The sequence below is a fragment of the Protomyctophum bolini genome, assembly GCF_963924005.1.
Source record: "Protomyctophum bolini genome assembly, chromosome: 24".
Classification (NCBI taxonomy): domain Eukaryota; kingdom Metazoa; phylum Chordata; class Actinopteri; order Myctophiformes; family Myctophidae; genus Protomyctophum; species Protomyctophum bolini.
The window spans coordinates 14385493-14401813 of record NC_137885.1 but is presented as its reverse complement, the minus strand read 5'-3'; the positions used below and the strand labels follow the sequence as shown (position 1 = coordinate 14401813).

Here is a 16321-nt window from a genome sequence, read left to right as displayed (position 1 = left end):
TGTGATTTTCTTCAAGTGGCCTTGGTGAGAACGAAGCCTGCTTTACATTGAAATTGCATTCCAAAACAACATGCTTTATTCGTGTTCTTTAGTCTTCCCCAGTTTCCACACCCACCATTCTGAAGAATGTCATATTTTGCCCTGTTTAAATGTTAAAATATTTACTTGTTTGAACATGATGGAACTCTGCATACCACTACATTCCAGTTTACATCTTTATTTTACCTCTTGTAGTCTACAGTCAAACTCTCATTTCAAGGGACTACAAAGTGTGTAAGTTGTGATGACCTGTGAAACATTCCACTCCCCAAACATGTACAGTATCCCTTACATTGAGGATTAGTGAATAAAATGTCTCCTGGTGGCCGACATACGGTATCAAAAGACAGGGGAGGGACAGTAATGTGCCAGGCTAGGCCATTTGCATTGATGAATCAGGGTTTTTATCTGTATGGACAGGATCAAGTCCTTGGCAGGGTGTCCAAAGCCTCAAATCCCTGCTCATTACAATAACAAAACATCTAATCCAACAACCTTTGATTGGAGGTTTATAAAAGAGGCTGCCATCGCTCTGTTGCAGATACCGTTTCAGTTATCTGTTCAGGATGAGTAAGGTAAGAAGGGAAATAAGTATTTTGTCACTCTTTGCAGTGACTATTGAAGGTCATTGCATAGGGTTGGAGAGCAAAATATTTATTATATAAAGCATACTTAACTTCAAAGTTACCTTCATATCAAGATTAAAATGTCATTGCGGAAATCAGCTAGACTAGAGTCAATTTGATTGCACTATATGCACCCTGTATTCATCTTGTATAACTAAATCAATGTTCCATTGCTAAACCTTTTCCCACTGTGGAGCTTTAAATATGATCTTAAAAGAGTCTAAATGAGAATGCACCCAATAAAAGGATGTATTTTTTGTTTGTTTACAAACGTCAGTTTGGAAATTGCATTCAGGACAGCTCGAGTCAGTGTTCCTTTATCCATTTGTAACTCGTTTTGGTTACACTTGTACTGTTGTACAACTCTCGGCATTTGATCTCCTTAAATCTGTTCCCATATTCACTATTCAGATCACTTTCTACGAGGAGAAGAACTTCCAGGGCCGCTCCTATGAGTGTGACCAGGACTGCCCGGACATGCACCCCCATTTCAGCCGCTGCAACTCCATCCGGGTGGAGAGCGGCTGCTGGGTGCTGTACGAGAGAACCAACTACACCGGTTACCAGTACGTCCTGACCAGGGGAGAGTACCCCGAGTACCAGCGCTGGATGGGCTACAATGACACTGTCCGATCCTGCCGTACCTTCTCCTACGTGAGTATAGCGGGGCTGTGAGGAAATCCTTCAACCCAAATTGGGCTCCATTTTGAAAGAAGTTTAGGGATAAGGGGTTTAGCGGTGACGAAAATGAAGCTCTGTACAGTGTCAAAACATCACAGAGTGCATTGAGATAAAAAGGCATATATTTGCCATTTGGGATAATGGTTGCAAGTTGCAAGGAGTTGAGTCGCGAATCATAGGTGTGGACTGGTCTTTAAGCCTGGTTGAAGTTTCCACAGGGTCACCACCAAATGGACCTGGTCTGTATTTCTGAGGGTTCAATTTGGTTACATTATTTATTGATTATTTGATTAGATTTTTGGTTCCATTAGTTTCATTTCTGGTAATTTCTTTGCACTCTCAGAGTTACATTGACAACTTTGCGGTGTAGATTGGGATCCGAAAGATGAAAAACTACATCTAGTGAGATTCCGTGGCTTGATAAATAGAAAACTAAGTAACTAATCACTGCCACTGGCAAGGTACACAGTAGGCCTATAGGCTACTTAGAAAAGCCTAAGTTATGTGCCTCCTGTGGTGTCTTATACCACTGGTTCTCAAAGTGGGGTCCGGGGACCCCTAGGGATACCAAATGGACCCTCATGGGTCTGCAACTCAGTGATTCTACAATATCCCTAAATGTGGGGCCCCAGAGATAGGAATGCCGTACAGATCTTCTCTTATGGGGGTCCTTGGCATATATTTTTCAAACGGGGGTTGGTGGCCTATAAATGTGTCCTAAATTTGGGGTCCTTGCCATGAAAGTCTGAGAACCACTATCTTATACTGTACACCTCTTGTCCAATGCAGACTAGCGGAGGGCCCTACCGCATGAGGATCTACGAGCGCCCCGAATTCCAGGGACAGACGATGGAGTTCAGCGACGACTGCGACTCCGTGCAGGAGCGCTTCCACAGCCGCGACATCTTCTCCGTCAACGTCGTGGAGGGCTACTGGACCATGTACGAGCACCCCAACTACCGCGGACGCCAGTACTTCATGAGGCCCGGCGAGTACCGCAAGTTCAACGACTGGGGCGCCACCTGCGCCACCACCGGCTCCTTCCGCCGCATCACAGACTTTTAGAGAAACAACCGTTCAACCTCGCAACTTAATAAAAACGACGACAACAAAAAAAGAACGATGCTCCCAAATGGTCCCTGTTTTCTGACTTTTATGTATGTGAGCGTGTGTGTGTGTGTGTGTCACGTGTATGTGTGTGTGTGTGTGTGTGTGTGTGTGTGTGTGTGTGTGTGTTCGTGAGATTGAGATGTGTGGTTGAAAGGCCTTAAAGGACCACTTCACCACTTTTCAACCTATCTTCATATAATTGGTCCTCACTAATGTTCATGATAAAATACGACAATTCTTTTCTACTCAGTCTGTGTCTCATAGGAGGGCTGTGGACAGTTCAGAATCCCGTCCACCACTGACATCATCATTAGGCAGACTTTTTTTTAAACAAAAAATCGTGGGAACGATGGCTTCAATTTTCGCATTGCAACTTTTCAGGAATAGAAAGCCTGCCGTTTCTATTAGCTTGGATTCCCATTCGATGATGTCACTGGTGGACGGGTTTCTGAACTGCCCACAGCCCTCCTATGAGACACAGACCGAGTAGAGAGAAATCGTGGTATTTTATCATTAGTGAGGACCAATTATATGAAGGTAGATTGAAAAGTGGTGAAGTGGTAAGTATGCAGACAGTGATGCTCAGAGCAACTTCTTTGGCAGCTGTAAGGGGAAACATTGCGCACATCAGTTGTGTTGCTGGCTACACTGCTGCTTTGATCACACTAGAATCTAGCCCCAATATGTTCCCTCAGTCTCTACGTTCATTCTGTAGTTCCGAGATGAGGTCACACCCACGGCAGCTCCCAGAAACGGCACATGTTTCCACAAGGAATGCTTCTTACCCTTTTCTGCACAATGAATCCAAAAAGTGAAGGGCTACTAGCGTGCTAAACTAATTTAAACTTAGGAATGGCCAAGAAATTCCAAGTTTAAACGGTTAAACAAGCGTTTAAATCGGTTGTTTAGCATGTTTTTCAAGGAAGTTGAAAAGCTTTAGCGTCTCCTCGGCGCCTCCCCTGGTCGAATATGTAATTACATTTTCCAACTGACTTCAGTTCACTCGACATGCACGCGCACACGCACGACTTCCTTGATAAACATGGAAGCGGCTGACTAAACAACCGATTTAAACGCTCGTTTAACCGTTTAAACTTGGATTTTCTTGGCCGCTCCTAAATTTGAATTAGTGTAAAACCTTTGTGGCTCCTCACTTTTTGGATTCATTGTGCAGAAAAGGGAGGGAAGTGTTCCTTGTGGAAACATGCGCCGTTTCTGAACCGCAGTGGGAGGTGCCGTGGGTGTGACCTCCTCTCGGAGCAACAGAATGAGCGTAGTGCTGAGGGAACATACTGGGGCTAACTAGAATCTATCTCATAGACATATCACTATGGTAGGCCTTATATGACAGTGGTTCACTTTCAATAGTCAACAATCAACGTAGCACAAAATTTGCACAGTGGGCAGAGCCCTCAACCAGAAAGGTTCATAAACAAAGCTTTACTAGACAGGAGAGATTACCCCTTTGTCTGCACATATAGGACAACCTCTGTTAGAATGATGACAACATTGATACTGACAACATGTTCAGAGCTGTGAGTTGAGCAACAAACATCGTGTTCAATAAATACCGATTATGGCAGATTTGGATTTGGCAACCATTATTCACCAATGACACAATGAATATTATTAGTTACACAAGTTACGTTCTACCATCGATATTGCCTACTCTGACTGAGGTTTCATGACATTTGTGTGACAACTATTGTCCAAAAGAGAAGATACCGGTGACCACTGTGCTGACTCACCTACCTGCTTATTTGAATGACAACGGCTGGCATCACACCTTTGCAAAGCTCCAACGTATATAAGTATACTTCGTCCAGGTAGTGACACCAAGGAAAGCAACACAGCAACAGCAACCATGGGCAAGGTACATGTTCACTTTGTACACTAACCGAGGGAAATGTTATATTTGCGAATACATTTCATGGCCCAGTTGGATGCGTTTTAAAGCTAAACTAGTAAAAATGTAACTCACAGTTGACTAAACTTGTCTGACATCTGATGTATTCTGCAAAATACTGCTTCACCTGTATACTGTAGGCCCTATTCCTCAATCCTCATACATGCCTCTATGGGTGATGCTTAACCACTTCTTAAACCTTACTTTGCTGTATGTAAAATCCTCTGTCCTTAGATCATCTTCTACGAGGACAAGAACTTCAGCGGCCGTCACCATGAGAGCATGAGTGACTGCTCCGACCTGCACTCCTACTTCAACCGCTGCCACTCCATCAGGGTTGAGAGCGGCTGCTTCATGATCTACGACAAAGCCAACTACATGGGCCACCAGTACTTCATGAAGAGGGGCGAGTACCCCGACTATATGCGCATGATGGGCATGAACGACTGTGCTAGGTCCTGCCGCATGATCCCCATGGTAAGGAACGGTTGGGACCACACAGTACCTCGATCCACACGAGCTTGGATTCTATGAATGTTTCGTAACTGAGCGAGGGAATTGGCTTTGTGTGCGAAGTTCAAAAAGCTATTTTACCTCAATCCTGAAAGTCTGATTTCTTCCTAAGCCAAGTGTGGATTCCCCTTTGGAGTTGTAGATGCTTGGTTTCCCATATTTGAATCTGGGTTTGTTTTGAAAGACATGTAATGCAACATGAACAACTGGACGATACGTTGTTTTCGTTTGGGTTCTTGAGACATTGACTTTAGAGATGCAACGTTTTCATCTGACAACAGAATCAACAAGGAAATGCTGCAGAGAAACGAGGCTCCACACAGCTCAGGGAGAACTAGAACAAAATGTGTATTGTATCCTCAAAATACACTGACTAGTAATAGAGAACAATTGTCAGTTGTTGAATTGCAGGTTTCTGGAACAGTGGTTCACAAAACTGTGAAAAGTCCAGTGGTGCCTTGGGATTTTGTGACAACCACACATTACTATTGCAATATATACGGAAAAGTTATTTAATAAGTTATTTAAATGTACTATATCAGTCCCAATACAGGCATTTTTTTAATCGGCCTCAGGTCTAAATGGGTTAATTACTTTCAACCTGGTATCCCTGGTGTGCCTGTGGGCATAACACATTTGAAAACCACTGTTTTCAAACCAAACAGCAGAGAAACAGCAGCCACTGCATTTAATGTACGAGCTCTAGTTCATGCCGGGGGCCACATACGGCCCCCACCTTCACTTAATGTGGCCCGGGGGCCACATACGGCCCCCACCTTCACTTAATGTGGCCCGGGGGCCACATACGGCCCCCACCTCCACTTAATGCGGCCTGCAGGTATTGGAATACTGATATATTATTGATTTACAATTCCAAACATGCAAACGAATTACTTCAGTCCATATTAGTAGCTTTTTTATGTCCAATGTATTTGTATTTAAGTTCATAAAGTTAACATAAGTAAACTAAATGCATTTGAAATAGTGAGAAGTGAGGGGCGCTCTTATCATCGGATATGATTACGTAAATTCTCCATTCATTGTCAATGGGAATTTAATGTTTGTGTAAGTGTACGACGAACAAGTGTACGACAAGCTTGTAGATACAAGCTTGTACTTGTATCTACAGTACAAGCTCAAAACGCGTTGCAATGTGACACGTTTTGAGCTTGTAGATCAGCTATTTTTGCTACTTTTGTGTCATAGAAAGAATGACAAAGTAGGGCATTAATTACGGAAAAACAGGGAGACAGTAGTGAGTGTGGACATATATAGTGGCCCTCTGGATCACCAAAGTTGCCCACTCCTGCTCTATGGTTTATAACCTGCACGCTTTTGTCTTGGCTTGCCTCCGCCTGCAGCACCGGGGCAACTTCAACATGAGACTGTACGGCAACAACGACATGAGCGGCCAGATGATGGAGCTGAACGACGACTGCCCCAACTGCATGGACCGCTTCCGCATGTCCGACTTCAACTCCTGCAACGTGATGGACGGCCACTGGATGATGTACGAGCAGCCCAACTACAGGGGCAGGAACTACTACATGAAGCCCGGCGAGTACCGCAGGTACAGCGACTGGGGTGGCATGAGCCCCCGGGTCGGTTCCATCCGACGCATCATGGACCTCTGAAGGGGAGGAGATCCTCATCAAGTGTCTCCTGTATGCCTTGTTTCACACGTTGAATAAAATGGTATCAGCCCCTCGTACATGTCGTTGTGTATCTTGCTTATTTTTGCAGTTCATACGCACACACACGCAAACACACACACACACACACACACACGGTGCAGGGAGGGGAATCAATGCCATGAAAATCCACATTTTAACAAAAGGTTAATTTGAACACACAAGGCCTGCACCTCTGCAGCATTATGATTGATTTGTATTGATTGTGTTATAAGGACCTTTATCAAGACCTCTTCATAATGTGGACCTTCGTTATCCTACTAGTGATTATGGTGGTCAGATGTTTGTTACAGATGTATACGTCTATGACATGATTTGATTTCCTGATCAATATAGACTATTAGGTATACGTGGAAATGTAAAGTAGTATAGGGATAAAATACAGCTTTGTTACCTTAATCTTGTTTATGATGTGATATTCATATATTTGTCTGTATTTCACTGTGGTCCAACAACCGGCAGCAAGTCATAGTCTTTTGAATAGTTTTCATTTAGTTTTAGTCACTGTAGATTCTGTCGAATGACAGATTTGACAAAATACACAGATTTTACAAAATAGCAGATCTACACGAGTGTATGACCTACATGAGTCATACAACTTATAGGGCATATATTTAATATCGCAGGGGAATGGAAAGAACAGGTTGAGTAGTAGTACATAACATCCAAGTTTACAGCTAGGCTGAACCTGATTGATGCTTCACCACTACCACTGCTGATGAAGTTGGAGGCTGACTAGAGTACAACACCTCTTCTCCAACGTTCATCTAGCATGTAAAACACTAGTGATCTAAATGACAATGTAGTTCACAAAGACGTTTGGGCTTAACACCCACACCACCACCAGAGACATTATTTTCCAGTCCAAACAGGACGGTGGGTTTGGCGTGCCGAACATTGAGTGGATATATACAGCACGCCACAAGGCTGGCTCACTTGATAAACACGACTGTCAGGGAACTTGCTAGATCTTCTCTGTTTCTAGATATGAAACGGCGTAAAGTGCCACTGGCAGCAGAGGGCGTGCCAAATTACTTGGGGTTCAGAAGAAAGCCCAACCTTAAAATGGACTCATGCTACTGGGTTTGGGGTGTCGTCAGATTGGCCTGACCTCAATGACCTCTGTGTGAGAACTGGAGTATATCCCTGTGCTGGGTTCCACCCGACTCTGAATCTGTAGCAGTTTCTGAGGACATTATTACCAACTGTTTGATCTCAGTAAGGGGTACTGTAATTGATACAGATCACCATCATCATATCATTAAAACCACCAAAACCATCTCCAACCAACACCTTCTTGATCTGTGTAAACAAGAAAACATGGATACCATCCATATGAGAAGGCGGTGGAAATGGATTGGGCATGTAATACGTAGAGAACAAGACAACATCACCAAAACTGCACTTCACTGGACACCAGAGGGCAAACGCAAAAGAGGCCGACCCAAAAACACATGGCGTAGGACAGCAAAAACAACAGCAACACTGGACTGGTTTAAAACTACAGGGAAGCTAGCTTGCCTTCCCGATGCAGACCACACCGTATCTCATACAATATTCATGAATTATGCAGGATATATTGTCACCTTTACAGTCAAAGCCAGATTACAGGTCCTTCCAACCAGACTCAATATATCTCTGTGGTAACACATTTCCTCCTCATTGTCTGCACCACCACACTCCAGTTACAGAAACACTGTCACATATTCTTAATGGCTGCTATAAGGGAATATACATTGCTATAGGCACGACAGAATTGTTGAACTATTAGCTAAGGACATGAGTTATGTTTTATCATCTGCCAAAATGTATAAGAATGACGTGTTTCAACTGCCATTACTTTATTTGTTTATTTGGACAGGACATATTAATGGACGTAAATACATCGGATATAGCACAGTTGCTAATTTTCATCCACAGTCCTCACAACAAGAAACACAAAACTGAAAACAGACAGGCAAACAGTGGAATACATTTACATAACATTACATAGGGAACACAGCATAAAAAAAGAAATACACCTAAAATAATCATAAATGGTTGCAGCTTTGGTTTTCAAGCAACCATTTTTTCAGATTAAATGTAAAAGATGGAAATGTAGCACAATCCCTTATACGCAGAGTAAGGCCATTCCATGCTACACAACCCTGTACTGAGAGGACATTTTGGCCGAATGTTGTTTGCCGGTGCGGCACTTCGCAGTCTCCTCGAGTGGGAGGGGGCGGGCACAGACCATGTAGGGTCTTGTATATGACTCCAACCTGTTTGAACATTTTAAAGTTATCTTTAGCTTTGTTCATGCACAATAATGAAAATTATGCCTTTTCAGATGTCACAGCTAATACACCAGATATTGTTGTTGTTGATGAGGACAGTAGAGAAGTGACCATTTTGGAAGTGGCATGTACATTTGACCACAGTCTGGAAGAGGCATTCCTTACCAAGGTGCTTAAGTACCAGCGTCTTAAGGATGCTATTATATAGCTTGGCTACAAATGTAAACTACTTGTGTTTATATTAGCCTCGGTAATGTCCATAAATCAGTCGTGCAAAATTCTGTTCAGTGTCTGCAATAATTAGCAGTCGCCATATATGGAGAAGGCGATGCTGTCTGTACCCGTGATCTGTATCCTGAAGCAGTTTTCCAAGTTTGCGCATCCACTATTGTTTGTGTTCAAGAATTTCTTGTTAAATGTGAATGCAAATAAAGATGTTAAATGTGTGTGTGTGTGTGTGTGTGTGTGTGTGTGTGTGTGTGTGTGTGTGTGTGTGTGTGTGTGTGTGTGTGTGTGTATATTGACCTGTACACTTTCGTTTAACTGTACCCAGTCTACGAGCTGTTAATAAAATCTTCAATCTTCATTATTCAATGCGTCTTCTATAACAAATGAAAAACCTCTGGAGCCTGTACCAACAACTCTTAGTGCGTAACAACTCAAAACAAGGAATATTTAACTTTAGCCACCGAGTTTCAGTGGAATAAATGCTCAGTTGCTCAACGTGAGGAACATATAAAAGTGCATAAAGGAATATGGGTTCAAGCCAGGGAATGCTTTTTGTTTGTTATTGCAAACAACACACACATTGCTGCCATGTTGTTTTGCTGATGCTGCATATGTAAGCGTGGACCACCTGGGTCAGTATAGTGTTTTGATCACTCGTGATGAACAAAAACAGTGACACATCATCACACCGTGAAGCATAGCTGCTTGGTGTCCCTATCTGTTGATAGAAGCCATTTGAATGACAATAGGCTACTTTATGCTGCGCAATCACATCACACAGCAGCTTTTTATATAAAAGAGAGAGACATGGAGAGCATGCATCCAGTATCCATCCAGCATCACCTGGGAAGCGACAACTGTCTGTAACAATGGGGAAGGTATGTTTGATAGCCATCGTTAAATGCTGTAAATCAGTGGTTTTAAACTTTTTTCATATTAAGGTCCATTATTTATTATTCAGCATTTGAGCCATGGATCACCATTTGATGAGATTTAGCCTCTGTCCACAATTCCATGCTGTATTGATGTGGTGCCATATAGGAGAGATAACACTTAACAGGCACACGTTTTTCATTAAAATTCTTCTAACATTCTAGACGTCCTGTAAATTAAGTAATGCTGATGTTTAACAATAATTTTACTCTTGGGTGTAAAATGTATAACCAAGGGTCCATTAATGGTCCATTAATGCTCTCAAGAGTTAAATGTATCTACATATAAGGGTTCATTTGGTTACCAACTCTCCATCATTTAGCGGTGGGACCACCTGGAACCCCCTCGAGGACCACTGGTGGTCCCCGGACTACTGGTTGAGAACCACTTATGTATATAACAGTAGTTATATTAAACAATCAATACACTATAACAATCTCTCGAATGAAACCGAAATGATATTCAAACCACATAGCAATGTGTAACCAAGGTTGACGCAAATGATCCTTTCACAGATAATCTTCTACGAGGACAGAAACTTCCTTGGCGCACAGCATGAGTGCATGAGTGACTGTGCCGAACTGCTCACCTTCTTCAACCGCTGCAACTCCATCAGGGTTGAGAGCGGCTGCTTCATGGTATATGAGAGGCAGAACTACCAAGGCAGCCAGTGCTTCCTCAGGAGAGGCGAATACCCTGACAACCATCATGCCGGCGTTGAGGGTTCTATCCGCTCCTGCCGTACGATACCAGTGGTAAGTCTTTCAGGAGGCCTCTCAACATTGAATTGAAGTGCATTCAATACGCTCTCTATGCACAACATATGCCATTTTGCTAAGAACTTGGGTCCCTTCCCTGCTTCCTTCTCACAGGTGTTACCGATGATACTAATTAAGGCTCTGTTCCATTCTGTTCAAACAGAGTTGAGGATTCCATTTGGTTCCATTTGTGCTCTCAGTGTGATGGGGGTCGTTGAAATTAAAAAGAGAACCACTGTACACTAAATGGAACGGAGTGGTAACACGGTAAAGTAGGGAAGGGGCTCAGAAGTAGGAAGTGTTATTCTGTATGCAATATGCATAGAGCCCATTGCAGGTATTGACAATATTTATGGTCTATTGTCAAAGTGTGAATGCTTGTTTAGCAGTACGCGGAAGCGGGGATTGAACCCGGGGCTCCCACTCGCCATACCAACGCGCAACCTACCCTGCCAATCGGGCTGAGCCCGATTGGCAGGGCTCTTGCGGGCTGGGTCTTGGCTGGGGGCTATATTATGCAGCTCTGCTCACGGAGTACTTTACAGTGTACCAATTATCATTTCTAACCTTTAGAACAGTGGTTTTCAACCCTTTTTTTTAGCCACGGGCCACCATTTGATGAGATTTAGCCTCTCAGACCCAAAACGAAAGAATATTTTGTTATCATTGGATAAGATTTTGTCCACAATTCCATGCTGTATTGATGTTGGACGGTATACCATTAGGAGTTATAACAGGCAAATGGTGATTAAGTAATGCAGATGTTTAATAATTATTTAACTTAATTGAGAGCATGAAAAATGAACATTTTGGAGTTAGGTGGTTTCCTTCGTCCAGACAGCAGAGATATATATATTCTTTTCTACTGTCTAGCTTCTATCCTTTTCGGAGTCACATGTAGTGAGTTTGACATCTTCTCCTCCTGCAGCACCATGGCTCCTACAAGATGAGGATGTACGAGCGCCCAGACCTGAGCGGCCAGATGCAAGAGGTGAGCGACGACAGCCCCAACGTGCAGGAGCGCTTCCGCATGTCCGACATCAACTCCTGCAGCGTGGTGGACGGCCACTGGCTGATGTACGAGCAGCCCAACTACAGGGGCAAACACTACTACCTGAGGCCCGGCGAGTACCGCCGGTTCAGTGACTGGGGAGCCGTGAGCCCAAGAGTCGGCTCCGTACGGAGAATCACCGACAACTAGAAGTCTTCATATACCTCCTTCCTCTGTCCATTATGAATAAACATGCTTGTTTTAAACTCTGTGCGTTTTTTGTTTCTGCGTCAAGTGATCACTACAGGGGCAGGATGTACTACATGAGGCCCAGTGACTGGGGTGGCATGAGCCCCCGGGTCGGTTCCATCCGACGCATCATGGACCTCTGAAGGGGAGGAGATCCTAAGTGTCTCCTGTATGCCTTGTTTCACACGTTGAATAAAATGGTATCAGCCCCTCGCATATGTCGTTGTGCATCTTGCTTATTTTGCAGTTCATACATTGTCTATGCGCACGCACGCACGCACGCACGCACACACACACACACACACACACACACACACACACACACACACACACACACACACACACACACACACACACACACACATAACACATTGCAAGAACAGTTGTATATTAATACATACAAGAAGCAACAAAGTTACCTCCTCCTCATATCAGCATTTAAGGCCTGGATAGATACAGGAAGGACAATTTATATCTATTACTAGTGGGCCCTGAGACCTTTAGGCGGAGGCCAGAAGGATAACTTGTATCTGTTACTAGTGGACCCTGGGGCCTTTAGGTGGAGGCCAGAAGGATAACTTATATATGTTACTAGTGGCCCCTGAGACCTTTAGGCGGAGGCCAGAAGGATAACTTGTATCTGTTACTAGTGGCCCCTGGGACCTATAAGGTGGAGGCCAGAAGGATAACTTGTATCTGTTACTAGTGGCCCCTGGGGCCTTTAGGTGGAGGCCAGAAGGATAACTTATATCTGTTACTAGTGGCCCCTGGGACCTTTAGGCGGAGGCCAGAAGGATAACTTATATCTGTTACTAGTGGCCCCTGAGACCTTTAGGCGGAGGCCAGAAGGATAACTTGTATCTGTTACTAGTGGCCCCTGGGACCTATAAGGTGGAGGCCAGAAGGATAACTTGTATCTGTTACTAGTGGCCCCTGGGGCCTTTAGGTGGAGGCCAGAAGGATAACTTGTATCTGTTACTAGTGGCCCCTGGGACCTTTAGGTGGAGGCCAGAAGGATAACTTATATCTGTTACTAGTGGCCCCTGGGGCCTTTAGGTGGAGGCCAGAAGGATAACTTATATCTGTTACTAGTGGCCCCTGGGACCTTTAGGCGGAGGCCAGAAGGATAACTTATATCTGTTACTAGTGGCCCCTGGGACCTTTAGGTGGAGGCCAGAAGGATAACTTATATCTGTTACTATAGTGGCCCCTGGGACCTTTAGGCGGAGGCCAGAAGGATAACTTATATCTGTTACTAGTGGCCCCTGGGACCTTTAGGTGGAGGCCAGAAGGATAACTTATATCTGTTACTATAGTGGCCCCTGGGACCTTTAGGCGGAGGCCAGAAGGATAACTTATATCTGTTACTAGTGGCCCCTGGGACCTTTAGGTGGAGGCCAGAAGGATAACTTATATCTGTTACTATAGTGGCCCCATTACACACATATTAATATTGTGCAGGAGAAGTTAAAAGCCAAAATGCTTATCGAGAACTAATTTGAAGAATCAGACATTAAATGTAAACACAAAAATACCAGTAATACATTAAAATAGATGTGCTTAAATACAAAATGACATACACACAGTACACATAGTATATGCATACGTTATATATATTACAAGTACCAACCCGTCTGCAGATCTACTCAAACATGTAGCCAACTATAAATTAAACTACGTATACGCGTTTTGCATAAGAGTATTTGTTTGTAGTTTGCTTTAAAGACTAGCAGAGATGGATCGACAACATTCCAAAGAGTAGACCCTCTATATCCTATTGAGAACTGCCCAAGGGAACTAAAGAATATTATTTTTTGTACTATGAACTGTATTTTTTCGTACTATGAAGTGTGTGTGTGTGTGTGTGTGTGTGTGTGTGTGTGTGTGTGTGTGTGTGTGTGTGTGTGTGTGTGTGTGTGTGTGTGTGTGTGTGTGTGTGTGTGTGTGTGTGTGTGTGTGTGTGTGTGTGTAATATATGTATGTAATGTATAATGCTGTCTCTTGGTGCCCAAGACAAATTCCTCCTCTGAGACAATAAAGGCTAATTGAATTGAATTGAATGAGGTATGTGTAGGTCCTTGGATTGACGTGTGGCATATGAATGAATATTTGAATTAAAAGAAAAGAAAAGGACCATTTGGAAGATTTTTTATATTCATAAATGCATTTGTACACAAATATCTGTAAAGAATTTACGTCATGGAGACAGACAAAATGTTTAATTTCTTGATTCACGTTACCGCAGTGAAATTTGTTCTCCGTATTTGACACATCTCTTGGAGCGGTGAGCCGCAGCCAAGGAGCGGTGAGCTGCAGCCGTGCCTCGCTCGGGAATCAGTTTATTAGTCTGGAACCAGACTAACTGTCTAGCTCAGTGGCCTTGTGGTTAGAGTGTCCGCCCTGAGACTGGGAGGTCGGGGTTCAATCCCTGGCCAGGTCATACCAAAGACTCTAAAAATGGGACCCTGCTTGACACCCAGCAACAAGTGTTGGATTGGGGATAAGTCCCTGCGACATACTAGCGTCACGTCCAGGGGGTGTACTTGTACATCAAGCTGCCTCACGCTACAGAAACAGGAGATAGGCTCCAGCTGCCCTATGGGCCCCATGGCTCGGCAAGGCTACTTACTCACTTACTAGATTTAGACTAAAATATCATGACATTTAGTCACTAAACTAGACTAATACTAACACATTCCAGGTGACTAAAATGTGACTAAAACTATTCAAAAGACTATGACGAAAACTAAAATTAGCTGCCAAAACAAATCCACATTATGAAGAGGTCGATAAAGGTCCTTGTAACACAATCAATACAAATCAATCATAATGCATGCAGAGGTGGCCTTGTGTGTGTTCAAATTAACCTCTTGTTAAAATGTGGATTTTCATGGCATTGATTCCCTCTCTGCAACGCACAATGGGCTGTATTTTGCGTGTCTTAAGTACCAGGTCTTATTACCTAACTTGAGTAAACTAAAGACCTGGAGGCGTGATCAATGGAATGTGGGAGCTACAGGCCGCTCTCACTGTTAAATGCTGACCTAAAAATATTTGCTAAGGTGCTCGCACGTCGTTTACAGGGTTACATGACTAGGTTGGTACATTGTGACCAGACAGGTTTTATAGGCACCAGATTGGCCACTGATAATGTTAGACGATTGTTGCATATTATTGACCGAGCTAGTGACCTCCGATCTCCTGCTGCGGTGCTGTCGCTCGATGCGATGAAGGCCTTTGACCGTTTGGAGTGGCCTTATTTGTGGGCGGTGCTAGATAAGATGGGATTTGGTCCCACATTCATCACATTGATTAAAGTATTGTACTCAAATCCAACAGCGATGGTACTAACAGGCAAGATTTGTTCTCAACTGTTCACGATAGGCAGGTCGTCAAGACAAGGTTGCCCCCTTAGTCCTCTCCTTTTTGACCTCTCGCTCGAACCATTGGCGCAGACAGTACGTCAGTCCACAGCGATCACACCTATCTCGGTTAACAACACACAACATCGTATTTCTTTATATGCGGACGACATCCTGCTGTTTATTGAGAATGCTCCACAGTCAATTACACACATTCTTAAGATTTTTGATCAGTTCAGTGCCATCTCAGGCTACAAAATCAATTGGACAAAGTCAGCCCTTTTGCCGCTAAACGAGGAGATGAGATCTGTTGTTCTGCCTCCCATAATCCCAGTAGTGAACAAATTTAAATATCTTGGCATAGATGTGTTCCCATCTCTTCAAGCTATTGTTAAAAACAATTATAGTGACACTCTGAATAAAATTTGTCTTGATTTAGACAGATGGTCGTCATTGCCCAACTCTCTTCGAGCTCGAGTATCAATCATAAAGATGAATGTCCTCCCTAGGGTTAATTTTATTAGTTCTATGCTCCCACTGCCACCGCCAGCACAGTATTGGACTAAGATTCATTCTGCTATATCTAAATTTGTGTGGAATAGGAAACGCCCACGTCTCAAACTTTCCTTGTTACAGCGGGCCAGAGCTGATGGCGGTCTCTCGTTGCCTAACTTCAAATTATACTATTGGGCTTTCACTCTTCGCCCCCTTTTAAGATATTTCGATTCAACTATAAAAGTCTGTTGGCGAGAGCTTGAGGAGAGTTTGGTTCATCCTGTTGAATTGAGAGATCTGATCTATTCAAACATAACGAATAATCAATGCAAAGTTCGCTTTGGGCCAATCATTTCTCAGTTAGTAACAGTATGGAGAGCGGCTGAAAAATTGCGCAAGATTGATTTGAAATGGAATTCGTTTTCCCCAGTGTTCAACAATGATGGTTTGCTTTTGGACAATC

The 16321-nt window shown here is 43.4% G+C and overlaps 3 protein-coding genes across 3 annotated transcripts in view; 2 read left to right on the top strand and 1 right to left on the bottom strand.

The window, feature by feature from the left end:
- Positions 1-605: 605 nt before the first annotated feature.
- On the top strand, positions 606-6509 carry LOC308311780 (gamma-crystallin M2-like; the record flags this gene model as incomplete). Its single annotated transcript, XM_080758558.1, has 5 exons — positions 606-614; positions 1077-1319; positions 2136-2408; positions 4597-4839; positions 6237-6509. 5 exons carry the CDS (start codon positions 606-608, stop codon positions 6507-6509), a joined length of 1041 nt encoding a protein of 346 aa, XP_080614684.1.
- A 3430-nt stretch (positions 6510-9939) lies between these two features.
- Positions 9940-11962, top strand: LOC308311779 (gamma-crystallin M2-like; the record flags this gene model as incomplete). Its single annotated transcript, XM_080758557.1, has 3 exons — positions 9940-9948; positions 10519-10758; positions 11690-11962. The coding sequence occupies 3 exons, from the start codon at positions 9940-9942 to the stop codon at positions 11960-11962; spliced, it is 522 nt and encodes a 173-aa protein (XP_080614683.1).
- Positions 10299-16321, bottom strand: part of LOC308311988 (glycerol-3-phosphate dehydrogenase [NAD(+)], cytoplasmic-like) — a 79666-nt gene continuing 73643 nt past the window's right edge. Inside the window, exon 9 of the transcript XR_013963714.1 lies at positions 10299-10326. The gene's annotated coding sequence lies outside the window, so the exon portion shown is untranslated. The remainder of the gene's footprint in view (positions 10327-16321) is intronic.